Source organism: Microtus ochrogaster, linkage group LG3, assembly GCF_000317375.1.
Source record: "Microtus ochrogaster isolate Prairie Vole_2 linkage group LG3, MicOch1.0, whole genome shotgun sequence".
NCBI lineage: Eukaryota > Metazoa > Chordata > Mammalia > Rodentia > Cricetidae > Microtus > Microtus ochrogaster.
The window spans coordinates 44382682-44410613 of NC_022029.1; the positions used below are offsets into that span (position 1 = coordinate 44382682).

At 44.1% G+C, this 27932-nt stretch overlaps 1 protein-coding gene across 1 annotated transcript in view; it reads left to right on the forward strand.

Moving 5' to 3' along the window:
- The first annotated feature begins 493 nt into the window (after positions 1–493).
- Positions 494–27932, forward strand: part of Wipf3 (WAS/WASL interacting protein family member 3) — a 138108-nt gene continuing 110669 nt past the window's right edge. The window contains exon 1 of the mRNA XM_026785948.1: positions 494–637. Coding sequence (XP_026641749.1) covers positions 494–637 — 144 coding nt within the window. The remainder of the gene's footprint in view (positions 638–27932) is intronic.

The following is a 27932-nucleotide window of genomic DNA, read 5'->3' on the forward strand; positions in this document are numbered from 1 at the left end:
AACAAGATCAACAAATTTGGTCCCAGGTAAGCAGCTTTTGATAATATTGTCATTGAGGGACAGGGACCCAGAGAGCTGAGCAGGTGCCTGTGGCTGTGACGATGGGATTGTTTTCCTCCAGGGGTCCCCTTCTGCATCCTGGAGCAGGTAAGAAACCATGATCTGCACATGTAGGGAACATGGAGGACATGATCTGTTCACGTGACTCATTTGCTCCTCAGCAGAGCACCACGAGAATTGGCCCGCACTTCCTTAGCCCAACCATATTAACTACCTGTACCCAATGTTTACTACCCTGCTAACAAAAGAAAGAAAAAGGGAAGTCTCTGGTAGCTTTATGGCCCAGGAGACAGGAGACCTAAGTACCTCTCCTCCCACCTGGATCTTGGAGATGTCACCTGACGTTTCTGGTTGTTTCCTGTAAAATGAGACCATTGGACTTTTTATTTGGACAAGACTGATGTTCTTTAACTAATGATGGGAACACGTCCTGATGAGTGCATTGAAGGTCCACAATGCCACCACATCTAAACTGCTGAGCGCCACAGCTGAGTTACACAGCACACAACAGGGTGTGGCCGTGCAGCTGGTTGAGGGCCGTGGTTCCTGCCGCCACCGAGCTTCTCAAGACAAGCTGGTACTGCAAGTTGTTAGACAGGAAAATATCAAATTCACCTGAAATTGTGGCACTTGGGAGGTGGAGGCAGGAGGATCACAAGCCTGAGCCACATAGCTAGATGCTGTCTCGAAACACAAGACTCAAGATATGCTTTTTATTGGAAGTATTGCTTTTGTGCCATTATAAAATCAAAAGAATGATAAGGAGAACCATCATAAACTTGGGACTGGGCACTTCCTTAAGTTGACACACATCCAGGATGCAGCATTATAATTGTTGTGTGTAGACCAGGCTGGCTTCAAACTCACAGAGATCAGCCCATCTCTGCCTCCTAAGTGCTGGGATTCAAGGTGTGCACCACCACCGCCCGGCACAGATTTCACATTCTCAACGGCAAGTCACTCCCAGTTCTAGCCTAGTGTTTGCTGCTAGCGAGGTGAAATATAACTAGAGCTTGTAGTACTTCTCAGCAGAACTGGGAATGCGTCTTTGCTTTGAGAACGTTGTGAGTAGATTACACACTCCAAATAATGCAGGAGCCCCATTCTTCTCCAAGGAGGGCAGCCTGAACTCTGACCACACACCCAGCTCCCCTTCTCCATACAATCCAATGACTGCTGAGGTTTCTGTATTATCAAAGACCGAAAACACCACAATGTGCTTCCAATAGACTTTTTTTTAATGTGATGGAAATCTGGAATACATCTCACAGAAAAATGCATGAACTCTTGATAGACACATGTAGCAGCAAGATGATCTCAAGTGTATTGTACTGAGTGAGAGAAGCAAGACACACTGGTCATACAATATTAGATTCTGATGCTAGGTTCTAAAACAGATAAGACTAAAGATCACAAATATGACAGTGGTTTCCAAGAGCTGGGAATTGGGATGACCCTAAAGAGGTCGAAGGAAGCATTTGGGGACAGTGGAAATGTCTTTACCATAGCAGTGGGTTCATCATTGCATGGGTTTACTAGGACCCTTAGACATGTGCAGTGAACAGAATTCCCTTGTATGCAAATTAGACAGAAGCCTGGCTTTTAAATGAGAAGCAAGAGGAAGAAAGCCATGGTTGAAAGGTCATTTGTGGTGGCATCTGTGGAGAGAGATCCATCAGATTATTCCTTCCCTGCATAGTAGAAGGTCAAGTTGCCCAGGCTGAAATATGACTTCCAGGGATCACTTCCTCCATTGAAAAAAAAAAACTAGGGGGCTGTAGAGATGGCTCAGAGGTTAAGAGCACTGACTGTTCTTCCAGAGGACCCGGGTTCAATTCCCAGCACCCACATGGCAGCTCACAACTGTCTGTAACTCCAGTTCCAGGGGATCTAACACCCTCATACGGCATTCATCTGGCAAAAGCACCCATGCACATTTAAAATAAAAATTATTTAAAAAAAAAAAGAAAAAAATCTTAAAGATCATATCTGCCACTGTGTGAGTATAAAATTCTTCCTCTAATTTTATAGGCAATAAAACCCTTTCACAGACTAAAAGTTTTGTGGCCGGTGGGTACCGTGCCTGGTGGAGAAGCCAGTCCTGGTTCAACTCCAGCGAATGCCTGGAGTAAAGCTGTCCTCTAGTTTCTGGTGCAGCCTTGGATCTTCCAACATCTTGATACAAACTAGCCAACCTCTCCCCACCTCGGGTCTAACAGATACAAAAGGGACACACACTCAGCACATGTTTAAAACCTATTCAACAAATACCTCCTCTGTGCCAGGCTCCGCACAGTGGGCGGGGAGATTCAATACAAACCCCACACCACCCCTAATCTGAATCCTCTCCAAAGAATGCTCTTATCTCTTAAAAATGCACAAAACAGGAGCTTCTTGCCAAAGCTTTTGCTTTTTTTGCCTACTTTAAAATGGTTCCTTCTATATCACTTGGCTCACATCCACATTCCCTGAGAGTAGCCACAGGATTTGCTTATAAACTCTGGAGAAATTTTGCATTTGAAGTGGGAGCTTTCAGTCAACCGTTTAGTGGGGTTCCTACACTGATGTTTATTAGGACAGTTATGGGACCATTTTAGCATGTCTCCATAAGGCGACACACACTACTTTACATTTCATTTCAGCCTGCAGTTTGAACTGAATTGATGGTGGTGATGGGTATAGGTGGGTACAACTGAAGAGAAACCCAACCAGGGGAGTACGTTGCTGGGCTCCTGCCTGTCCCCGCCAGCCTACTGCTGACAATTCTTTCCTTTGGTTGGCTCTTCCTTTCCTAAATATTGGCTTTTTCCTATGAGATCATTGTTGTGGTTTGAATGAGAACGGCCCCTCTATACTCATGTATTTGAACACTTGGTCCTCACTTAGTGGAACTGTTTGGGAAGGATTTGGAGGTGTGGCCTTATTAGAGAAATTATGTCACTGGGGTGGTCTTTGAGTTTTCAAAAGTCCATGCCAGGCCTAGTTGCTCTCTCTCTCTCTCTGACTGCTCTCTATGGATCATGGTATAAAGTTCTCAGTTGCTACCCAAGCACCATGCCTCTCTGTTTCCTGCCATTATGATCATGGACTAACATCATGAAACTTATTATATCTTTATTATTTAAAACAATTATTAAATTTAAATATATCTTGACTATATTCTTTCCCTCCCCCAAGTCTTACCAGATCCTCTCTCCTCCCTCCACACTCAACTTTAAGTTATTTCTCAAAACAAACAAAAACAAAAACCCAATACCACAACAAAATTCCCCAAAACTAAGAAAACAAAATAAGGCCACATCAAAAAAGGGGGGAAAAAGCCACCAAACTGTAGCTAATTAAAGCATGTGCACACACATACACAAAACAAAACAAAAACCCTGTGGAGTCTATTATTTGTTGGCCACCTACTCTGAACATGAGACTCATGATAAAAGTCCTAGGGAGATCAGGGATACAATGGACATACCTCAACATAATAAAGGCAGTTTGCAGCAAGCCCGTAGCAAACATCAACTTAAATGGAGAGAAGCTCAAGCAATTCCACCAAAACCAGGAACAAGCCAAGGTTGTCCACTCCCTCCATATCTATATATCAATATAGTACTTCAAGTCTTAGCTGGAGCAATAAATCAACTGATGAGAACCCAAGGGATTCAAAGCAGAAAGGAAGAAGTCAAAGTATCTTTATGTATAGATGATATGATAGTATAGGTAACTAATCCTAAAATTTCCACGGGGGAAATCCTATAAATGTTTTCTTTAATAATTGTTGCCTTGGTCAATAGTGTCTCTTAATAATGCAAGAATGGTAACTAAGGCAAATGTCATGAAGGTTCTAATACTCCACCTTGTAAGTTAACTGACTTTCGGAGCTGCAGTGCATGCCTTCAGACTAAGAGAGTGGAACCAGGGAGGAAAAGGCTCCTGGAAGGTTACCTGAAGTGACTTCCCTATTCACCCATCACCGCCACTGCAGCTTTGGCTAGTCTTGACATCTTTTCCTGCTAATCAATCAAAAACATTGACCTGTGGGCAGGGGACAAACTTAGTCGGTAACATGCTTGTTATGCAGTCATGAGGACCTGAGTGTGATACCCAGATTCCATTCCCAAACAGTCAGGGATGGTGTCATGGACCTGACATTCCAGGAAGGGGAGAGGTTGATCACTAGTCAGCCAACCTGGTCTGTTTGCTAAGACCCAGACTAATGAGGGATCCTGTGTCAACAACAAGTGGACAGTACCTGAGATTGGCAGTCAAGATTGTCCTTCTGTCCTGCAGCCCACCAGTTGCAGAAATAACCTGCAGTAGCATGCTTTTGGTTTTGAATGAGTAAAGTTTTTAAGTACACAACAAGCTAAAGAAAAAGAATGAATAGCAGATGATGATGATGAAGATAGATAGATAGATAGATAGATAGATAGATAGATAGATAGATAGATAGATAGGCAGGCAGCAAAACACCATCCAATCAGGTGCTCAAACACCCAGCAGAAATCAACTGAGGAAGCCCTTTTAGAGAGCCAGCTGCAGTTCCCAAATGGAGAGTCCCAGGCAGAGCACAGTGTACCTTTGGGTGAGACTTGCAGGTGAAAGGAACAGATAACACTAGGAAGGTCACATCACCAGATCGGGTCCTTATAAACATCTAGCGAAATCCAAAGGGAAGTTGAGGCTCTCAGCTGGAGTTCCCCTACTGAGCTTTCTCCCCTCTGAGGAGCTTCCCACTGCGGATCTTCCAGGCTGTCTTTCCTATTGCAAACATTTTTCTGTCACCAGATAAACAATAGGGACATCCACCTCCCAGCTGTTCTCAAGGACACAATGTTTGACTCTTTGGCTGTTCGCGATCCTTTCCCCCTGGCACACAGGGGTTTTAAAGGACACTTGGCATAAAGAGATTGAACCCAAGAGAAGGGTATCAGCCTGTTTCTAGAAGCAACTTCTTGGTGAGTTCAAACAGCACATGACAATTTACCTCTATAACGTACACTACACAGGCCTACATACACGAGAATATAACGCTCTATGTCTCTCCCTCTCTCTCTAGACCTACCTCTCTCTCGTGCTCTTATTTTTGTATCTCCCTTTCTTGTTCTGTCTCTCCTGCTCTGTATGTCCCCTCTCTTCCTTCTCCTTCCTCCTCCAGCCTGTACTGTATTTGTCCTTCTGTGATGGTATGAGGTGGGCACAATGACTGAGCAATGGGAAGAAATGAGGTTAAATGATGTTGATACAATGACACTGGTGACATAGTGTCAGGCCACAATTAGGATCTCCTGACCCTAATTGTGAGATTGTGACAATGGAAGTTTGATAACAAGATAGTCATAGATATAGCATGGATGTGCTGAATTAAGGGATACTCCATGCCTTATATAGAATGATGAGCAAGATCACCCTGATACCCAAGAGCAGAGGACAATTTAAAACTTAGAAAACATTTCCAGAATTTTCCACTTATTTTTACACTGTGACCATAACTGTAACCTGCCTGGTGGGTCAGTTATTCCAGGGTCCCAAAGAGGTGCTATCTGAAAAAGACATGGGTGGGAAAGAGGAACGAGGCCAAGCAAGATCTGTTGTCAAGGCCTCCGTTTATTAGCATAATGGTTGTGGCTTATATAGCCCCTGGATGAGGAATTTGGGTTGGGATGGGGGGCAGGGGTATGGCAAGGGCAGCAATGGTCACAAGTCGACACTTGGTAACGAGTCGACAAACCTAGTGTTCTCTATGCAAGAGAAATCGTTCCTTTTATGATTCCAACCACAAACAATTCTCTAGATAGTTGGAATGTGGGGCGGGTTCCGCTAACAGATAGCTCTCAAGATAGTTGGGTGTGGGGTGGGCTCCACCAACAAACAGTTCTCAATACAGTTGGGGTGTGGGGCTCTCCGCAAACATCCCCAGGACAATGATCCCCACTATACTTTTTGGGAAAATGGCTCCTGACAGCTGAAAACACGGGAAGTGAAGCCTTAGCTACTATTGCATCAAAAAGTGGTTGCTGTTTAAAAGGGCAGGGAATGGGAGCCAAGGGAGTAGGTCACAAGGACATTGAGGCCAACCCAAAAGAACCCTGTGGTTCTTTCAATGCCAGAACAATTTGAGCCACAAACTAAAGATCATAGTGCATGGCAGCCCAAGGCATAAACTGCGTGTCTGTGCGTATATACACATACACAACTGAATAGGTAAATACATGGAGGTGAAGGAGGAGGGGATAAAGAATTCAGTGTCAACTTTGGAACACCAGAGTAATAGCTACTGTAGATGAGGTTCCCAGATGGCTGCTAAAATCAGTGGGCAAAAACAGGACGTTGTCATAGCCTAAAGTGTCTCTCTCAAAATACTGTTAGTTATCATGGTGGATTTAAAATATCACCGCCTCTATTTATTTATTAAATACCCTACAAGGTAATGCTTATCTTTGCGCCTCTTGGGAGCTGGTGGGGCTTCATGATATACAGACACGCGTGGTAGCTCACACCTGAGGAAACTGGGGACACACCCTGACCAAGGAACCAGAGTGGGCCTCACCAGTGACGAGCCCGGGTGTAATCGGGTGCCCCTGACAGAAGAGGCAAGAAGGAGAAGGGCTCAGAATCTCTGATGTTTTCCCCCAAACCCTCAGCCCCAGTGAATGATGGGATGCCAGAGAAACACAAGGAACCTCCTGCTCCGTGCCTGAAAAAGGGTGGATTTTCTCAGACTGGAGAAGTCAGGGACACATCAGGTAAAGATAATATAGCGTTTGAGTTTGGATACATGGCCAAAGGCTGTTGATGAGACGAGACATCTAAATGAAGTCTGAAGTTATTAAGACTGCCTCAAGTCAATTCCTTAGTCGCATACAGGAGCTCTGTGTGTCGTTTCTACACCGTCTATGTAAATCTAAAGCCATTCGAAGTGTACAGATTAAAACACAGAGAGAAACAACTTTAAACAGTCACCAGTGATTCCAATGGGCCGCCAGGTGGCAGCAAGAGCAGTTCTAGGGAAAAAAGAAATTGAATTGGGTTAAAATTGATTTAAAAAGAAAAAAATGCTATCAGATCTCTGAAAGAATGATGAGGGTGTCGCTATGGTAACTGTTTTCTATGGCAGGCACAGTGAAGGATGGTGGGAAATATAGGAAGATGGACAGCTAGCTCAGATCATAAATACTTTCTATACATTTGCTTCTTAAGCTTTTTCCCATTGCAACCTCTTTGCCCAGGAAGTTTTTAAATGATCATGGGTATATAAGTATATAATATAGATATACAAGTCAAATATTTACTGATAAGTCATTTTAATTTTTAAGCAATTCTCTCTATAATTCTATCATTTGTTTAAAAAACAAAAGCAAATTTGAATACTGTTGAGATGGGTGTTATTTATTTATTTAATTTAAACAAATTAAATTAAATTAACTAAATATTTGGTGTTGCAAAACACAAAGCATCTTCATCATATTCCAGAGTTGACCAGCAATTTGCCTTTATAATTGTAAATGTTAAGAAAGCTACTTCACGCAACACATAGTACAAAATGCCATAAGTATTTTTAAGCTTATTTCAGAAATTGTTGGAAATTTCATCCTACCCCTCAGTCAAAGTTCACTGGATGACTTTTGTGTGTGTGTGAAATTTAAGCCAGCAACTCAAACAGCAAATTTAAAAACCAAGCAGACTGTAAGTATGACAGAGTGTATTTCATCGTCCTATCTGGATTTCAAACCAGCATTCCCAGGAGATTTACTGCTGAGATCCAACAGGAAGCCAGCTAGAGGTTAGGTAATTTTTAGGGTCAGGAATAACTGTGTGAAGGTCGCAGGAAATAGTCACTGTAGTTTTAAAGACACCAAATGGTCCGACACGTACAGACCAAAAGTACACCTGTTTGATGTTTTCACGCTGAAATGTGCGTAGGCAATGTTAAACACACCGCTGTTTCCACAAGAGCAGAAAACCACGCATGCACAGTGAAGGGCACTGCAACTCATGATGTGTGATGTCTCAGATCTCAGCCACTTAGCACATTTTACTCTTTTCAGCCATTGTAAACGTTCATTGTGTCAAAGAGGGGCGGGCAGGGGAAGCCACTGCATCTTCAAATGCAGCAGCGTTCTTTCTTAGGGCTTGCTCCCATCCCAAATCACTCTTCAAGGGACAGTTTTTCCCAACTTAATTTTTTCTAAGAAAAACAAAGTATGTTCTGTTCTAAAGCAATTCTTATTCTTCAAGTATCTTCCATGGCTGCAGGCCATCCCAGAATAAGTCAGAGACAACCCAGTGAAGGTGTGTTCTTGGCAGACCTACACACGAGGGTCCGTGTTGTTGAGTCAGGTGTGATTGCTCCTCGGCAAGTTCATCTTCCATAGAATTTCCTCTGCGTGTCCTAGCAAAGGAACCCCACTCAGCCCTGACCTCCCCCAGGCAGTGATTGGAGGGAAGCTTCAACACTTCTGACTATTTCAGCCTGACGTATCCTCCGGTCACAGATGGGCAGCTGTGCCCATCCGCCCCTGGACTGCCGAGTGCAGATTTTACAGTTTTTAGACTGTAGGCGTGTGCACAGTTTGAGTCATATAAGCCATCCTCCGTGGCTCCTAACTAGCACCCTCTGGGATCTATTTCCAGGCACCTCTCTGTGTACCCATCCATCGCCAGTCTGTACATACATCCATCACTGCCTCTTTTTCCCAACCTGGCTCTGTGCCCATCCAACACCATCAAATGCAATCCATCAAAATGGTGCTTGTTGTGCTTTGTAGCAATTTCTTTCTGGAGAAAAGCCCCCACCTTGGAGGGGAAGCTCCCTAAGTCACAGTAAGTTCTAAGGAGGGGTGAAACATTTCACCTGTTAAGCTCAGAAGGCGAGCAACTCTCAAGCTTCAGGAACTCCCCCAAACTGATGAGATTCCTTGAGTTACCCCCAACAGAGCAGATATAAGCAACAAGGATGATTGAGAAACACCCAGACCAGCCAAGCTACCTTGAAGAGACAAGTTGAGCTGCTTTGAAGAGGATTAAAGAACTGGCTTGCCTAGAAGAGACCCTCTCTGGTCTGTTGAGCTACCTGCGTGCCGTGCAGTGAGCTCCAAGTTTTAGCTTTCGTGAACCATCACCCGTGTTGGAGTAAGCTTTGGTGGTACAGCTGTCTGAGTCATCAATGTTCTGTAGTAACCCCAGGAACACTCATTGGTTAATGAAGTTGAACTTTGGTGGTATTTGTACTTAGGTCTGTCATTGACTCCTTAACTGGGGCTAGTAGATGCAGACAGGTCAGCACAAGTCTTGAATTCACTGGCGAATAATACAAATTATGACAGGTTTTTCCATTATTTTAGCCGGTAAAAGAGTCTAAAGTGTTTCTCATATTTTTTAAATGCCTAACATTGGCATTAAAACAAAATCCATTAGTCACAGAGTTATGAGTTGTATCATTTTTTCTTAATTTCAAGGGAGTTTTGCATAAGAATCTGCTGTTTTGATTATCCCTGGCCAGAACGGGTTCTCTGTGCTGTTTAGGACTGTTCCCAATATGACTTCTTCACTGGTGCTCTTCCAGCTAAAGCAGGCACAAACTCAAGAGATGGAACCAAATGTCAGCAGGCACATTAGAAAGCAAAACTCTCACTTGAACAATGCTGCTGGAGTGGCCACTTTGCAAAACAGCATTACCCAAGTGGTAAAACAACCCAAATTTCTACAAACTGGTAAGTGAAGACAAAACATGGTATATCCGTATCGTATAATAATACACAAGAAAATGGATGGAGAAATATATACAAGCACATAGAAAAACATCAAAGACCTCAATTTAGATGAAAGTAGTCTAAAAAGACTATATGCATGTCAGGTGATCCCATCTTTGTAAAATTATATGGCATTGATAGAAAGCAGGTTGGTGCCTATCTGGGGTTAGGCATAGTGTGGGGGAGACATGCTGGGGAGGGGAATGACAAAACCTTTCAGGACAGTCGCACTCCACATACAGCTTGGAAGTGACAGAGGCTAAATGCCTGCATTCAACCATCCACATTTATCAAGCAGTATACTTCAAATGGGTGAGTGTTATTGTATGTACAGTAGATCTCAATAAAGCTAGAAGGAGGGAAGTAAAGAAGGAAGGGAGAGAGGGAGGGAAGAAGGGAAGGAGGGAAGGAGAGATGGAAAGAAGGAAAGCCGAGCAGGCAAACTGAGTATGGAGACACACACCTATAATCCTAGTTCTTCGGAAGCTGAGGCAGGAGAATTTCTGTAAATTCAAGGCCAGCCTGAGCTACATATCAAGGCCTTGTTTCGAAAGAGAGAGAGAGACACACACACAGAGACAGAGAGACAGAGAGAGAGAGACAGAGAGAGAGACAAAGAGAGGGAGAGAGACAGAGTGAGAGAGACAGAAAGAGACAAAGAGACACAGAAAGAAAGAGAGAGATACAGAGAGACACAGAGAGAAAGAGAGAGACAGAAAGAGAGAGACACAGAGAGAGAGGGAGACAGAAAGAGAGAGAGAGAGAGAGAGAGAGAGAGAGAGAGAGAGAGAGTGCCAAGAGTAGAAAATATTTCTGAAAGCAAATGAAGTGATTTAAAGGAAAGTAATATAATTTCTCTGGGCCTCACGGGAAGAAAATAACTGCAGTGGGAGTAGGGTGCTTTTATCTGGCGCTAATCATGAGTCCTTTGTATTCCTTTGTAACACAAGTGCAGGCAGGCGGTGAAGAACAGTGTGCACTTCAGACTCCCCATCTGGTGTCCGACCCCGAGAGCTGAAGACGTGGTTAGGACAGGCTACACCCAGCCTTAGCAATAATGTACATACATACCTTTGGAGCGAGCCTTCAGAGGGTAATGTCTACTCTCTCTAAAAACAAACTGCCATTTTCATTATGACATTTATCTTGGTGTTTTAATGGTTATGTGGATGAATTGAGCCTGTTTCCAATGGCAACATCTCCAATTCTCAGGAACAGCAATTTTACATCAATTTACTATTAATAGAAAACGGAACAGCAAGCAGACAGAGCGAGCAACCTTGGTGCCTACTGTGGCCAGCAGGCTGAGGAGCAAACGCGATGAGTGTATCTGTCATTTGTGAAGATGCTGCTGCTTCGTTGGGCGAGGTTGTTTAGCACGAAGCCCTCTGGCGAGTAGCACACACAATTATTTTGTAGGAACAGAGCTAAAATCAGCCTTGGAAGATAGCTGGAACTCATTATTATAAAGCTGAAGAAACTCAGTCCCAAGGAAGGGAAGGGTTTAGCAGAGGACATTTGACGGGAAGGGGGCAGAGACTTGCCAGGGCTGTCTTATAGACTCATCCTGGAGATCTCTTAAAACATAATATCGCCTCTTCCCACTGTCAGTTCAAGGAGCCACAACTCAACTGAACTTATATATGTGGAAATCTCTTCTGCTGAATGCCAAGACTTTCTCAACCTAATCTACCCACAGGGAAGCCGAGACCATCCATTATGGCTAAGCAGGGCTATTACCCATCACTGAAAAGTAGAATAAGAAGCCTGTGGCAAGCTTGCTTCTGCCAGGTCAATACAGAAAGCTCACCTCACCTATGGATTGTATGTGGGATGGGACTCAATATCTGGAAACCGGCTGAAAGACAGAGGCCGTGTGGTACAGCCCCAGGAGCGATACCCAGAATGCTGCAGAACAGAGCCACCTGGGGCCCAGCCACACCTATACCAACTAGAAAGGTAGAAAACCAAGAGATCAAGGTATTTACCCTGGAAATACTGAGTGTAAGGAAAACCCCACACAGGTAACACACTGGATCAAATAGGAATCAGCAAAACTGGAGCCCGTGGCACCTGCCTGCCACTCACAAGTCCGAAAAATGAATACTAGACCACTTCCAGGGTGGGAGGGAAGCAAACTCAATTTATGCCCATGCTTGGCCTAAGTTCAAAAAGCAACTAAAAGATGTCTCTACCTTATCCCCACCAGCTAGTTTCCAATGCATGCATCCTGTTTGTGGAGCCTGATTTGCACCATAACTCCTCCTGCAATAAGGCATAAAAATGTAGGGCTTTGTTTGCTTGCTTTTCAACTTCCCAATTTCTGCTGTACAGGAAGAATTGAGAAAGGAGGGAGAAGGGATGACTTTGCAAGCCTGATGACCTGAGTCTAGTCCCCAGAACCCAAATAAAAATCCCAGAAGCAGGGGCTCACGCTTGTGCTCCTGGCACTACCACAGTGAGATGGGAGGCAGCCGCAGAACTGGTGGGCAGCCCAAGTTAGCACAGCAAACTTTGATAAGTAAAATGCCTAGAGTGATGGAAGCAAAGCCCAAGATTTGCCTGACCCCACAACAAAGGAAGGCTCAAGGAGCCAAGCCAGCTACATAGCAAGATGCAGGCAGAATCAATTAGAAGCTTTAGGCTTATAGCCTGTGACTCAGCCCTTCTGCCTTTCTCTAACTCAGAGAAGCAACTGCACACACACAAAAGATACGTCCGTTTCAGTTTGCTTATGATACAAAAAGACAAAAATTAGGAGACCCATAGTATTGCCACTAAAATAAAGGTGGCAGAAACTTTCCCAGGGAACTCGATGAAATCTTGGGATGGTGAAGTGCACAGTCCCCAAAGGACCTCCAGGGACACTTGGCAAAATGAAGTGGTTTGATTTTACCACGTGCAGTATGGTGCTGCTCACCGAACAAAAGAACATCTTCGAAGCAGGACATTTTTATGGGCTCTTCTTCAGCTACTGAGATTAACCTGGGGGAGCTCCACAGGTGGTCAGCATAGGCTCTTAGGCCCGCCCCTCCCAAAACCCCCAAGAGATTAAGGATGTGAAAAGCCAGGGTGGGGAGAAGGGTCCTGAAATATCACTGGAAGAAATGTCCAGAGCCAGGGGCTTGCTTGCCAACCGCTGGGGAAGTCACAGAAGGGCCTTGGCCGACCACCTGGTTCAAGTGTGTATGGAACACACAAGCAGTGTGCGCTCCATAATCAATGAGAAGAAACTGCAGAGGACTGACAAATTCACAACCAGGGAACTTGGAGTGGAAAAAAAACAGTTGAATAACTACTTTGTGTATGAGTCAGGAGCCCTCTGCACTGAAAAGAGCCTGTTAGCCCTCTCAGAATGGATGTAGTAAAGGAGGACAAGGAATTCCTTGGGCCAGGAGAGGCACAGGGAAGATAAAACTGGGGGATAGAGCCTTTGAAGTCCTGTAAGGGCAATGATTTGGCTGCAGCAGGGAGCTTAGGAACAGAACACATTGTCTGCAGGAGGTTGCAACTCCAGCGCTGAGGGTTTGTGAAGTAGGCTGTGTCCATCTCTTAAGGCCTCTATAACAAAGGACTCCAAAATGTGTTGTGTAAAACAAGAAATTTGTTTTACAGCCGAAGAAGCGAGACGGCACAAATCAGAGCATCAGCAGGGCCCGTCCCCATCAAAGTCGGTATGAGGAATCTCCCCTGGCCCCTTTCCAATGTCTGATGGCCGCCCACAAATCAGACATTCACCAGCTTGTGACCAAATGACTCTGTGCCTCCATTTTCACATGGCCTTTCATTCCTGTGTATTTCCTCTGCTTCCAAATTTCAGTGTTCTTAGAAAGATTAGTCATTAAATCTAGGGCCCATCCTAATCCAAGATGACTTCCTTTTAATTTTATCATATCTGCAAAGATTTTATTTCTGAATAATGCCACATTCTAAGGTACATCATCTGTCTTTGGGGAAACAGAATTGAACCTGAAATACAAGGAAAATGAGAACACTCAGGAGAAGATCCATGCCTAAAATTACCCAGGATGAGAGTTCAAGGCCACCATTAGTGACAACTGCAATCCCTTCATCTCTCTTCTTTCCTCATGCTTCGGCCTTGGGAAGCAAAGGTCAGCAAGGGGAAGCAAGTTGCATAGACAGGGAGAAGGGCAATAGCCACATAGCAAAGCCCAAAGCAGACAGTCAACAGCTACAAGCTTTAGAGGAAATTCTAAATGAGAGACACTATTAAATGAGAAGCATTATTTAAAAAAAAAAAGAACAAAGTAGCTGATTCCTGAGTACTCTGGACTTAACATGCACACACTTGTGAAAGAAAACGTGTGTAAATGTATATACACACACTCACAAGCACAAACACAAATAAAGAATCAAATGATGAAGTCATTTATGTGCCTGTTTCCCAGCTTCAACAATGATCCATTCATGGGTCATGACAGTTTTATCTACAAGTACAATGACCTGAATTCAGTTCCCCAGAACCACACACAAAGGTCAGGGGAATGCAACATGCTTGAATTGAAGTGCTGGGAAGAGGGAGCATTGGCACGCTGTGCTCACCTAACCTAACCAGCCTAATGCAACTGGCAAACTCCAGGCCAATGAGAGACACTGCTTCAAAAAGGAAGGGAGGAAGGAAGGGAGAGAGGGAGGGAGGGAAGGAGGGAGGGAGGGAGTTATCCATCAGAGAAGTGGGAAAGCTAATACCAAAGCCCTCAAACTAGAGCTAGATTCTGCAAATTTGTGGAAAGCAGGCAAGAATGCAGGAAATAAATGGAAGTTTCTAGAATAACATCTGGGACTGTGCTATCACTCATGTCCTATTTAGCCCTTTTTATTTTTGTATCTCAGGCTGACTTCAAACTCCCTTTGTTGAGCAGGATGACCTCAAACGTCTGATTCTCCATTTCCATCTCCTGTGATTACAAGCCTGTGTCACCATTCCAGTTTCTGCAGTGCCAAGGTTCAAGCTTGGGGCTTTGTGTGTGCTGGGTCAGCACTTACTACCTGAGCTCTATCCCAGCCCCCACGTCTGTATTTAGTATACCCAGAAGGCCACTGGCAGGGTAGGACCCATCCATTTCATGCTCAGTGAATGTGCCCATTATGACTATGGGTTGTAGCTGGAGGGAAATTGTTATTGAACACTTGAAGGCCTTTCTGGATCTCCCAAGAAGAGCCAATACAACTAATCGTGGTCTGTTGTTTCTCCCTCTTGGATGCCACTCAATAAATAAGAGCAAGTTGAAAAGACTTGATTTAAATGCAGAAACCTTGATTCCTACAACACATGAAAAATCTTGAGGATACTGGCAGGGATACAGATGCTAGTTGTTTTAATAGATTTAAAAGTTATTATATTGCCATTTAAGGATATTACCAGACAAGAAATCTATTCCAAAGAAGTGGCAGCAGAGGGCGCTCATCTTACAGGTTAGTTTTCATTCCAGCTCTGGCAAACACTTCAAGCACTTGCTAAAACGCCTGCGTATGTTAAACTGGTGGCTTCAGAATTAAACAATGGAAGAGAGAAATACATCACAGATGATAGATAGGTAGGTAGGTATATGATAGATAGATAGATAGATAGATAGATAGATAGATAGATAGATAGATGATAGATAGATAGATAGATAGATAGATGATAGATTGATTTTATTTCCATGAGTAATTTTCACTCCTCCCTCCCCCCAAGTACATCAATCTCTCATTTCACCACAGAAATGTTCCATCTTTAAGTGAGAAAGTCAGGCCCTGGAGCAAAACCCCCACCCCTTCCAGTGCACATACTTTTCTCCTGGGGTCCCTGCACCCCGGGTGCCACAGTCATTCTTGCAGCATGCCCCAAGAAGGAGGTACACTTCCTAGAATGGCTCTAGTTCTCCCTGTGAACAGGGATCCAGGGACTCTATTTATAGTTAGGGTCACTATCGCTGTGATGAAACAGCATGGCCCAAGGTAACTTGGGGAGGAAGGGGTTTATTTGGTCTGTGCTTCCACCACCACCATTCATTAAAGAAAGCCAGGACAGGAACCTGGAGGCGGAGCTGGCTAGCTCATCCATCTTTTCCAGGACCACTAGCCCAGGGTTGGCACCACCCATCATGGGATGGGTCCTCCTCCGTGGATCTCTGGTTAAGAAGATGCCCTCTCGGCTTGCTGACAGTCAGGGTTTATGGAGGCATTTTATCAATCAAAGTTCCCTCCTCTCAGATGACTCTAGTTTGGGTCAAGTTGACATGAGACTAGACAGCACAACTGACCCCTTGTCAACTTGACACACAAACACACCACTGTTAAGCCACAACTTTTCCATTCCTGTTCATCACCAAGAACACAAATTAATAATGACATAGCAATATCAACCATTTTACAAACTTAAAAAGTTCCATGGCCTTCCAAATCCAAACATGTTTTAAAAATTGTCTCTTTAAAATTTTCCTCTTTAAAAAAAAAATTCAAAGTCTTTGTAAAACTCCCAAATCTCTTTTTTAAAAGTTTAAAGACTCCACTGTGGGATCCTGCAAAATCAAAAATAAGTTAAATACTTTCTTATGTTAAGAGGAAAGAATCAGGGGATAGTGATCAAAGCAAAACCAAGCGCCAACACCGTGAGTCACTCAGTGTGTAATATCCGGCATCCATTCATGATCCTTTGGGTTCCTCTGCAGGGCTGGGTCACTTCTCTGGCTCTACCTTCTGCAGTACACACGGCTTGTCTTCTGGGCGCCATCACTGCACTGTTCCTGGTGGTCTTCCCCTGGTACTGGCATCTCCAAAATGCTGAAGGCTTTTGCTGCAGCTGGGCTGCCCTTTCATAAATAGCCTCTCCCGGGCTCTCTTCACGGCACCAAGCCTCAGCTGCTCGGAGTGAGCTTTTTAATGCTGGCCCTTCAACCGTTACTGAGGCTGCACCTTCACCAATGGCGGCTTTTGGCCTCTCACAGAGCAAAGAGGCCACCTGTTCTCCATGACTCCTTCATGCTTGGGAAACTCTTACAGTAGCCAGCTCAGGTGCCAACTCAAAACACAACCTTGGCTGCCTCCGGAGCACAGCTTCTGTGGGCTGACTCTCAGGAAACACTTCCTAGGAGATTTCACCTCAATGATGCTGGTCTCTTCTTGATCTCTGCTCATTTCTCCGCTCCAGTTAACTAGCAGAAATTGTCCAAGGAAAGCAAAAGTTTCATTTCAATGGTGCTGGTCTCTTGTTAATCATGGCTGACTCTTCAGCCCCAGCTGACCAAAACCACAGACTCTTAATTCAAAATAACAAATACATTATGGCCCTGGTAGTCTCTAAGCAACTCTCAAAGCTCCGTCTAGAGCAGGGGTTCTCAACTTTCCTAATGCTGCAACCCTGAAATACAGTTCCCCATGGTGTGGAACCCCCAACCATAAAATCATTTCATTACTACTTCATAACTGTAATTTTGCTAATGTTATGAAATATAATGTAAATGTCTGATATGTAGGAAATCTGATATGTGATCCCTGCGGGGGTCGAAACCCACAGGTTAAAAACCTCTGCTCTAGGACTTCACAAGGCAGACCTCCATTGTCCGCGTTTCTCTCAACACCATTTTCTTCCAAGTTCCGAAAGAAAAGCTCACCAAGCTTGGAATATGCAATAAATTTTCTTGCCCAAAGTTCTCAAGTCCTTCCACAATCCTCCTCAAACCAACATGGGAAGATCTGTCTTCCCATGTCTTCAACATGAACCCCCCACTCCTGCCATGGGTATGCCAACCTTGGGATGAGCCACTCTCAAAGCGATAGAGCCTGTAGATGATGGAGATGCTGACCAACATCTTCTCCATGGCTGCAAAAAAATCCTTGAACCAGAAGCACCCAAATAAATGACTTCTCAATTCCTGACCTAGTGCAGCGGAGGGGTAATACATGTTGATTGTTTATGGCACTGAATTTGGGGTAACCAACGAAGCAGCAATAGGAACGAATCCTCTTTTCAAGGTGCCTGACAGCGCAGCCGGCACCACTGTCTGTGAAGCTCTCCAAAGGCTCATCTCAGTTTTGGCATGAATTTCACATCCGTCCTTAGATCACCAGCCCATCAGAGACCTGACCTTCTCACACTCCTCTAGTCTACTCTGCCTTCCTCCCCTGCCTCTCCAGCCACTCTGAAACACATTGTACCTTCCCAGTGTGCAAGGCTATGTTTACCAGACAATACAGAGCCTGCCTGGGGAAATGTGAAGGCCAGATAAGTAACAAATAATCTATAGAGTTGTGCAGTATGTGAGGTATACGTACCCTAAAAATACGACTGGGAACATACAGATTCTGTTGTTTATCTGAAATTCATATTTAACAGGGCAGCATGTACTTTTTGTTACTAAGTCTGGCAGCCCTGCAGATGTGAGCTGATTTCTTTCAGCTCCCACACATTCCCAGCTGGATTGTTGAAACTCCCCTGGTTAGCTCCCTGTCCTATAACTCTGAAAAGAAGTCAGCCATTCTAGAAAGTCTATGCTGACTCCCCCAGCCTCTGGCACCTAGGATGGAGCAGAGTTGCCTGCTACAAGCTCCTCCCCAACCCTGCGGCCCCTGTCTAATGCCATACTGTGATTCCTTCTTCATGACAGACACATTCCAAAATGCCTGAGAGACCCATACACCATGCTTTCCAACCTACACACAGCTATGGTGAAGGTGAATTTATGGATTAGTAAGCATTTAACATCAACAAATTAGAAAATAAAACAAGTATATGATAATGAAAGTTATGTGAATGCTTTCTCTATCTCTCTCTTATGTGCATGCTCTAAACACACACACATACACACACACACACACACATCACAAGTCTTCATAAATCTGGAAGAAAGGACCATAAATTGTCTTACAAATGGTGCAATTTTGCGTCCTACAAACCAATTCAACCGACAGCAGCCTTGACCCTGGGAGGTCTTTGCCTATCGCCATTGCATCACAGATAATACAAGTAGGATGGAATAAGGCCTGCACCAATGTCCAATGGTAATCAAAATCTATCCATGTAGAACATTTACATCTCAGAATTCCTTGGTTCCAAGCAACAAAAACCAACTCTGGCTTAGGTTCATAAAATAAACTACTGAAAGCGTGAACTGTTTCAGAGTCCAAGGAAAGGCAGTGGCCTTGGGAGAGTCAGGAGTCGGGAGCCTTCAAGGATCAAGGATTCAGAACCTCCTTGGGAAACACACCATAAAGATGCTGGCTCAGACATTTGGAACTGTATGACTCTAATCCTGTCATGGTCCTGGACCAGCCCAGACCATAAATTATATCTCAGAACAGCAGGGAGGAGTGGGAATAAAGACACAATTCACATGACTTTATCGGGAGAGAGTTTTCAAGGATCCCTCATGAAATTCTGAGTACACATCCTGAAAATTCTACCCGCATTTATTCTCCAAACAGCTTTTATACCAAAACATAAACTGAGGGGGAAATTCATTAGCATTCTGTTTCCGGGTCGCCAGGTGAATGACTGTGGTTCGTCCACACCTTTCTATGCCCCCTTTGTCATGTCTTCCTATCTATGCCTGCTCTGTCACTAGACTGAATTAACACCTCTTCCCAGGCATCCTCCCAAATTACAAAGAAGGAGCAGAGCAACATTAGCGTCCCCTGACCCTTTGTTTAGAATGTCATCAGTTTGTCTCAAAAGGCTAGGTGACCACTGACCACCTCCTGTGTAACAGGTGCAAACTGGCCTGAAATTCTGGCCACCATACAATGTATAAATATGGGCCTGTATACTATGGCCCTACATAATCCCAAGGCTTAAGCGTGTGGGAAGGAACTGTATTTGTCTGTCCTGACTTTCCCTTGGCACCAGGAGAGGATTACAGAGACTGTTTTCAATAGAATAGGTCCCCAAAGCAAAAGTGGGGATCTTTACCAGGAAGGTGCAAAGCTGTCAAACCACTAAGTAGTCATTAGCTGGCTGGTTTACGTCAAGTTGTCACAAGCTAGGGTCATCTGAGAAGAGGAAACCTCAGCTGAGAAACGACCTCCATCAGACTAGTCTCTAGGCAAGTCCGTGGATACTTTTATTGATTATTGATATGAGAAGGCCCAGACCACTGTGGGTGGTGCCACCCTGGGTATGTGGTACTGGGTGGTATAAGAAGCAGCCTGAGCAACTCATGGGAAACAAGCAAGTAGGCAGCACCCCTCCCTAATCTCTGGCTCAGCTCTTGCCTTCAGGTGGCTGCTTGAATTCCTGCCCGAGGAAAGAGGAAATAAACTCTGTTTTCCCCAGGTTACTTCTGGCCATGGTGTTGATCACGGAAACAGAAACCTAACTATGACAAGTATTCACTCTAATCTCATGCCATTTTTGCAAGTGTACCATCCTGTGATGGGGGGAGATACTGGGCCTCTGCATTCCAGATTAAACTGTGTCCTGAACACCAGTCCCTTAGTGTTATGACAAATGCTTTGTCATTTTCCCTAGATCAGCGTGTATGCGGTTTACCTCCTTACCAAGAAATGTGAGTTTGCAAATCAGACCACTGCATCTATTTGACTTTCCAGCCACCCATGAAGAAGGAGAGCAAGTCAGCCAGGCAGAAGCAGCTGCTTCGCTCCAGCTGTGTCCCCACCATCAACACTTTGTCCATCACTTCAGGTCAGTCCGTTATAGCTGTGAGCCTGGCAAGGAAATGCAATACAGCTAACATGTAGGACCAGAGAATCAGATCCAGCCCTAGCCATAAAGTAAACCAGCACCTGGCATCCCAATCCACTTCCAACCTTGGCTAGCCTAGCTGGCTTTTCCAATTTCTTTTCTTTTTTTTAATTTTTTGAGGATTTGACACATATATACACTAAAATATGATCATGTCTATCTACCCCTATTTCTTCCCTTTTTCCCCTATCTCTCCCCAAAGTACCTCCCTCCTATCATGGTCTTTTTCTGAGGGCAGCGGAGATGTCTAAGTCCAGGAAATACAATCCATTAGGTGAGCCTGCATCCCTAGCTAAGCACTGTACTGTCCTATACAGAAGAAAGCACAAGGAGCGACAGTTAGAGGGAGAACCGGTTTTCTTTCAGGATGGGACCCCTAGTAGGTGGATCGTGCTCCAAGGCAGGTCTCACGCCCAAGCATCACAAATTGGAATTGAAGAATTTAAAAATGAAGTTGGATGGGTAGCAGGGTGAGGGTGGATCTGGAGGATATTGGGGGATTAATATGATCAAAATCGAGTGTATGAAATGCTCAAAAACTTAAAAAAACACAATTAAAAAAAACAACTCAAGAAAATCCCAGCAGCCATTATTGGCCACTTGCTTATACAACGGCCAAGAGCAATCAGGAAAACTCAATGGGAACGGCTGTTGGAGCTGCCAAGGAAGCGAAAAGGCTAAGCAGCTGCTGCCAGGGTTCTTGAAAAGGCAGCCACTAGCAATATAGCGTCATGGCAGCAGTGCGTTCAAGAAGGAGGGGAAACAGAGCTTCTCTGCCAAGTGTGCTCTTTTACAACCTTCCCCTTTCCTTGGGAAATAACTCACTCTAAGGGACTGGTGTTACCTTTCACTAGGCTCCACCTCTTAAAGGTCCCACTTTCTTTCTTTTTTGCCTTCACACTGGAGATCAAGCAGTCAACAAACACATGGCCCTAAGGGAGCCACACTGGAGCCGTATCCTGACCACAGAAGCACTGGTAAGTGATACCATTAGAGAACTCCATGGCTGCAAGAGTTCTTAAAAACAGGAAACCACACCTAATAGTCTATCCACTTACAAAGTTTGGGTCTGCTTTGGAACAAGCCCTTTGCCCAGGTCAGACAGCAAAGTCCTCTTAGAGTGGACACAGATCTGCACAGTGGCTGCTCTCCCCTTTATCCCTTGCTCAGTTCTTTGACCCACTCTGCAGCCCTTCTGCCATGATCACCCAGCAGAATATTCCTAAGGCTCTCACCATGAGATAGTTCATAGCAAACACAGCTAATCTGTGAAGGTTAAGGGTCAGTCAAGAACCTGCTAATGTAACTAGCCCCTTCTGGGCTGCACTCATGACTTAGGTGTCCAAGTACCATGAGTCTCCATCTCCTCTCCCCCTCTACTGCTCTTATCCCCCATTCTTCCCCACTTCTTCATGCTCCTGGAACATCCGGTTCAGTTTGGATTTCTGGTAAACAGTGTTATAGGTTATCTGGAATTCAATTTTTTGCAAGTCTTGTATACTGCTACCCTGATCCATCATGAATTCAAGAACCACCAGACTTCCCAAACAGGATGGTAACAACAACTCTTTCTGATCTGATCAAGAACCCAGAAGGCCAGGAGGCTTGCCTTCACTGAAATCTTAGCTCCCAAGCCAAACTGAAAGTACATTTCCTGGCAATTAACTACACAGGATGCTTGCAAATTAGAGCTCAGTTCTCGAACAGATTTGGGAAGTCGTATTTTAACTCCAAACACTTCCGTCTTGGTTTACAGAGTATTAATCTCTGATTGGCCTAATTACTATCTGCACATTATCAGAAACATGTAATCCTTGTAGAATGTTACCTGAGCTCTAACTATATATTTTTCATCAGCACTTTATGCAGTAAAACTCTATTTGTAATTATTTAAAATGTTTTAACCAAATTCTTTGCTCATTTTTCATTTTTTTGTCTCCACCTTACTTTCCAGGATCCGTTTTCTCTTGTAAAAACAACCATTTCTATGAAAGGATGCTCCTCTAGTGGGAGTGGGCTGAGTCATGTCAGCATTACGTTGCTTTATTTCAACTTCTTCCTCGCAAGATGTTGACGACTGAGTGCACAGCGCTGCACTGAGCTACTTTCCCCAGACATCTCAAGGTTCCTCTGGTGTTCAGCTCCAACCTGTGGCTGAGAAGTCATGCTATCTAGAAAATTTGTATCTTATCTCTGACCAGATAAAGAACTGTTTTTAAAGTTTGGCTATTGTAGGCGTGGTTTTCTTTTGCCAACTAGACATGAGACTCATCTTGGCTCTGACTCTACAGGTGGATATTTTCCACCAGTTCCAGGTGACTTTCTCCCAGTTCTTGTTCATTTATTGTCTGCCCTTTCTCTCTGTTCTTCTCTGGGAGTCTCACTGTAGTCAATGACGCCTGTACAGCCTATGCTTTCCTTCCTTCTAAGTTCTCCATACACAGGTCTTTCTGGGCTGCAGTCTCAAAAGTTTCTTTGGATGTATCTTTCAGCTTATAAATTCTATTTTTGACAATGTCTTGTATTGACTCTTAATTTCAATAATGATGTTTCTAAAAATTCTGCTTTCTTTTTAAGTCTACCTGATTCTTTCAAGGTATCATATTCCTTGTTTGTGCTTTTGGATTCCTTTCTTTTTCTGTGTATAACTTTAAAACATCTTACATTCGTATTTTGTACTCAATAATTTAAACGTCTAAACTCATTGGGGTGGAAATGTTGATGTTAGTCATGTCTGCAAACGTGCGAGAGTTTGTCTCCTTAACTGTTTTGTAAATTTGGGTTTTGACCCTATATTCAATAGTTTGTTACTATTGTTGCTGTTTGAGCAAGCAAGTAGTCCGTATTTATTCAGCATGTAGGAAAGCAATCAGGGAAAGCAAGTGCACCTGACGGAGCAGAGGCTGGGCACAGCCAAGCAGCAACAGTCAGTGGTTCAGTGGGTTTTATACCTGCAAGTACTGGAAAGTTTTCATGAGGAGTTGGTTTGTCCAGAAGAAACTCTTTCTTTGCTCAAATGCCCTACAGCCTCATTGTCTGAAAGCTTGCCATTTAATTCCTTGTTGTATCGTCTGTGATTACATGTGTCATAGACTTCATACATCTTTAACATAGATGGGAATAAAACATTTCCTCTCTTCCCGCTTTTCTAGGAATTAATTCTTTTCTAATGACTGCTCTTACCTGACAGAGCAGCCACAGGTTTAGCACAGAGGACACAGCCCCAAATCTGTCCTTCAAATGGCTGCTAACACTCAGGGTGCTGGGTCTCCGTGACTGGCACTGCTTTCAGTTCAGTGCGATAGCATCAGTAACTTATTGTACTATTTTTTGTCTTTGTTCTCCCCCAAATGATTTCCATAATTTTCGCAAACTGTGCATATAAAAATTATGTATTCAGCCAAGTGTTCTCAGTGTTTTATAAAAAGAAGACATTCCGAATGCCTGCTTACAATGTCTCTGAAAACCAGAGCTCCAAACACCCTCCTGTACTGGCTCACTCTGAGGCTGCGCGGCAGCATGTAGAGAGGGTCTGTCACCAACAACGCAATGGCGCCTTAAGTCCGTGATTGCTGAACTTTTCCATGACCCTGCATCCTTCTGTGCAAATAACACCTAAGAGCGGGCAGTTTCTAGAATGCTCTTTAGAAAACACTGGTTTAAATAATAATAGTGGGAGTCCGGCTGCTAATGGGCAGAAGTCCTTCTTGACATACCTGGACATTTGCCAAGGAAAGCTTTGCAAACGAATTGTCTCTCGTGGAGATTTTGTCCGGGTTTGACCCTGTGTGAACTCCAGAGGAGCTGTGGACATTCTCCCCCATCTTGGCCAGAGCACAGAGCTGATGTTATCTCTGTTCACACAAGCGGGAAGAGGAAGCGTTTTCTACTCTAGCTCTTGTTTTTGAACCCCAAAGTTTCCATGCTCCTATTATAGGTGAAAAAACTTCCCAAACCCAGTGACATGTGATCAGTTTGGTGGAACAGTTGTATAAAATCTGTTCTGCCATTTTTGAATAAGGAAACTTATTATGTTTATTTTTAGACCATAACACGTCTACTTCTCTGACAGCTTGGGAACAGCCAGCATTGACGCAGAACTTCACACAGATCTACTTCTGATTGAAGGATGGAAGTGAAGCCTGCTCTCCCAAAGTTGAGAAAGTTTAAATGAGCTGACTGAACAGAACACAGCCCTACACAACAACATCCCCTTGCCATAATCCATTCATTACTCTGGCTTTACTGTCAGTCTTCTGCCCCAGTGAAAGCACAGGTATCCAGCATGCTTCCGCAGCAGGGATGCGCCAGACTGTGGCATTGCATAGTTAGGGAGATCCTTTATGCTAATATTTCTAGGAATCAAATGAGTAGAACATTGCTCTAGAGTTTATAATAATTCAATGTTAAAATTAAAATATATACAGGAAGCAAATAGGGAAACCCAGATTTTGCTAGAAAATGTGGATTTTTTTGTTTATTTGTTTCTTTTTTGTTATTGTTGTTTGGCTAGAGTGGAAATATGTCTGAACATTGGAAAATGAACTGGAGCTCTATCCTCTGAAATCTGCCTTTAAAATTTCCTTTATGTTGTTAGGTTGCAGATTTGCCTTATTTAGCTTTGAGGGGAAAAAATCCATACCAAACACAATCAATGAAAAGCCAATCAACAGGTCACTGAATGTGTTTTGAATGCCTCCTCTGAGTAAGGGATCCACAGAAACAAAGTTCCCTTCCCAGAAGTTTCCAAAAATTGCCTGAGGAATAAAACAGGTGTGTGTGAAACGGTAGAAGCAGGACATCTCCATCATGTCCTGGTACTGGTATGACATCCTTTGACACAGCTCCTGTAAGCACCTGGTTCAAAGAAAAGCAAGTGTGTTAGAATTTGATTCCTAAGTCACTGACAATAACAGTGATTAGATTTAGAAACATGCCTCTTTATCTCCCTGCACTTCATGTATGAAACAGAGGAGCAGCCACTTGAAAAGCGTCTCTCTGTTAGAAAAACCAGGACTAAAGGCTTGGGGACAATAGGCAGATGTGTACTAGGTACTTATTGCCTTTGGGGTTAGTGAAAGGACCACTCCCACCCCCCAAACCCTGACTTAGTATTTCAAACGCCCTTTGATGCTGCAACTCTATGTACACAAACAGCAGAGGGAAGCATAAATGTCCACAGATGTGAGATGAGCAGGACGGCTCCTGGCAGGACCCACTGAACTATGCCTTTGTGCGCTCCATCAGAGAGCCAGGCGGCGATGGTCTGTAGTTTCTCCTGAGGAGAGAAAAGCATATGTAAAGGCCACACCTCTACCAGATTCTAGCGTTTAGGTAAGGAATGTTTAAAGGTGGATAAAAGGAAATGAGGTCTCCAGTGTAAATAAAATCACAAGAAGAGCACAGCAAATGAATGAGGGTAGAAGCAGCCCTCTGTATTCCACACTCAGAGATTCAACCAATCGTGGGCTGAATATAGGTGTGTAGACAACAGTGTACATCCATAATAGACATGTACAGACCCATCTCCTATATATGATAAATCTCTAAACAATGCCACATAAGCAATTGTTTACAACATCTTTCCATTGCATTTAACCTAGAGGTGATTTAAAATATTAAAGCGGAGGTTCTCATTTATATACACCATTACACACACTTTACATAAAGGACTGGCACATCCACAGATTTGGGTACCTGGGGCCAATCCTCACACAGATACCAAAGAGTAACTAACCACATCATCTGAGCCAGGGGACAAGCTTGCTTTAGATAAGACAACAGGACCAGCAAGGAAAAGCATGGAGTTCCCATCTCACTCCGTTTCCTCTCCCTCTGTGAAGAAAGGCTTCGTTCTGGGATACAGTGCGCATTCATAGCTCAAGAGGAGGCCGGGCTGGACCTTTTTGTGCTTCCATCTTTTTACAGTGCAAATATGAGCACACCTTTCCAGACAGGGAGTAACTATTGCAGTGTAGGCACCAGACAAGTTGGACTCTGTTAAAATACACAGGTACCCAGAGCGTGATGACTTTATGGAAGCTGGAGCTGGCCTACCAATCCCAAGGGAAATTGAGTTAGACAGTCCTGGGCATCTCACGGCCAGTCAGCCCAGCTTGCCTGTCTGCTGAGCCTCTCTAACCCTGGACATTTTTCATGGGTTTGCAGCATTCCTGTGAAATGAAGCACTAATTTTATCTACAGGGATTTTTTTTTTCATGGGCTGTTATAACAAGGGTGGTTTTATGACTAGCCGTGTAAGTTTAAACATAAATTCAACAGGCCACTGTGGATATGAGAATGGCTTGGATCTGGTGGACATTATGTGTGAATATTTTATTGAGGGCATAAACTCATGTGCACAGATCAAGCTCATAGCTGAGTGATATTTGCTGTTATAGGGATATCTAGATGGTGTGTCCTTAATCGTTCAATTCTGAGTGACATAGCGGCTTCAGCTTGTAGCAGAGCCTCTGAGAACCCCTCATGAACCTAACCAAGCAGAGGTGTATCTGGCCAATGCTTGGATGAAGATGTATGACCAGGAGCAACTGTGTCGGGAAACAGCACTCAGCAAACGGTGGTGAAGCCTTCAGGTAATGTTGCTACAGCCGTGGATTCATTATGAGTGGAGAGCTTGCTCCAGGTCTCCCCCCCCCTCACTCTCCACTGTGGTGATTTGACAAGAAGGCTCTTGTCGGAGGCTTGCCCCTCAGTCTTGGGCTCCTCAGCTCTGCAGCATGGAGTCAAACATATTGCATAAACCAACAACGCAAGAGTGTTGTATGGTCGAGGGGGAGGTTTTCATTGTAGATATGAGAGAGGACAGCCAGAGGCATCTGGAAGAGTCCAGAGCAAAAAGGAGTAGACTGAATGTGGCCAACAGGGGTCCCGGAGAGGAGGATGAAGCCCATGAGCTGTCTTCAGTAGGGCGGGAGGTGAGGAGATCTGAGAAGAGCCAGGATGCCAGCAGGGACTCCAGATGTCTAACAGGTACTGGTGATAAGAGGGAACCTGGAGGCCCACATGCACTTTGGTATGTATGTTAATAGGCACTGCAGATTGCTGTTTTTTCTTCCTGCCAGTGATAAGGGAAATGGCTCCTTTTGGTAGAGGAAAACTGGCTTCCTAAGTTCCTGGTGAACACTGGCTTTTGTCTAAACACCAGAATTTGGGGAAATGGAACTTTCTTTGGACCTGACACATATGTTGTTCATAAATAACCCAGCCATAGGTATTCTATTATTGCAGGAGAAAAAGGAGGGAAGTTAAGGCAGTCAATGGTGGATTTTAGTAACTTTCAAAAGTCTGAAAAGACTTAGGCTGAGAAGCAGGGATTGCTCAGGGGCCTCAAAGTCCCTCATGGTGGCACTTTCCAAGAATGTCCATCCCAGATGTACTTGAGTCTGACAAGTCTCAGATGA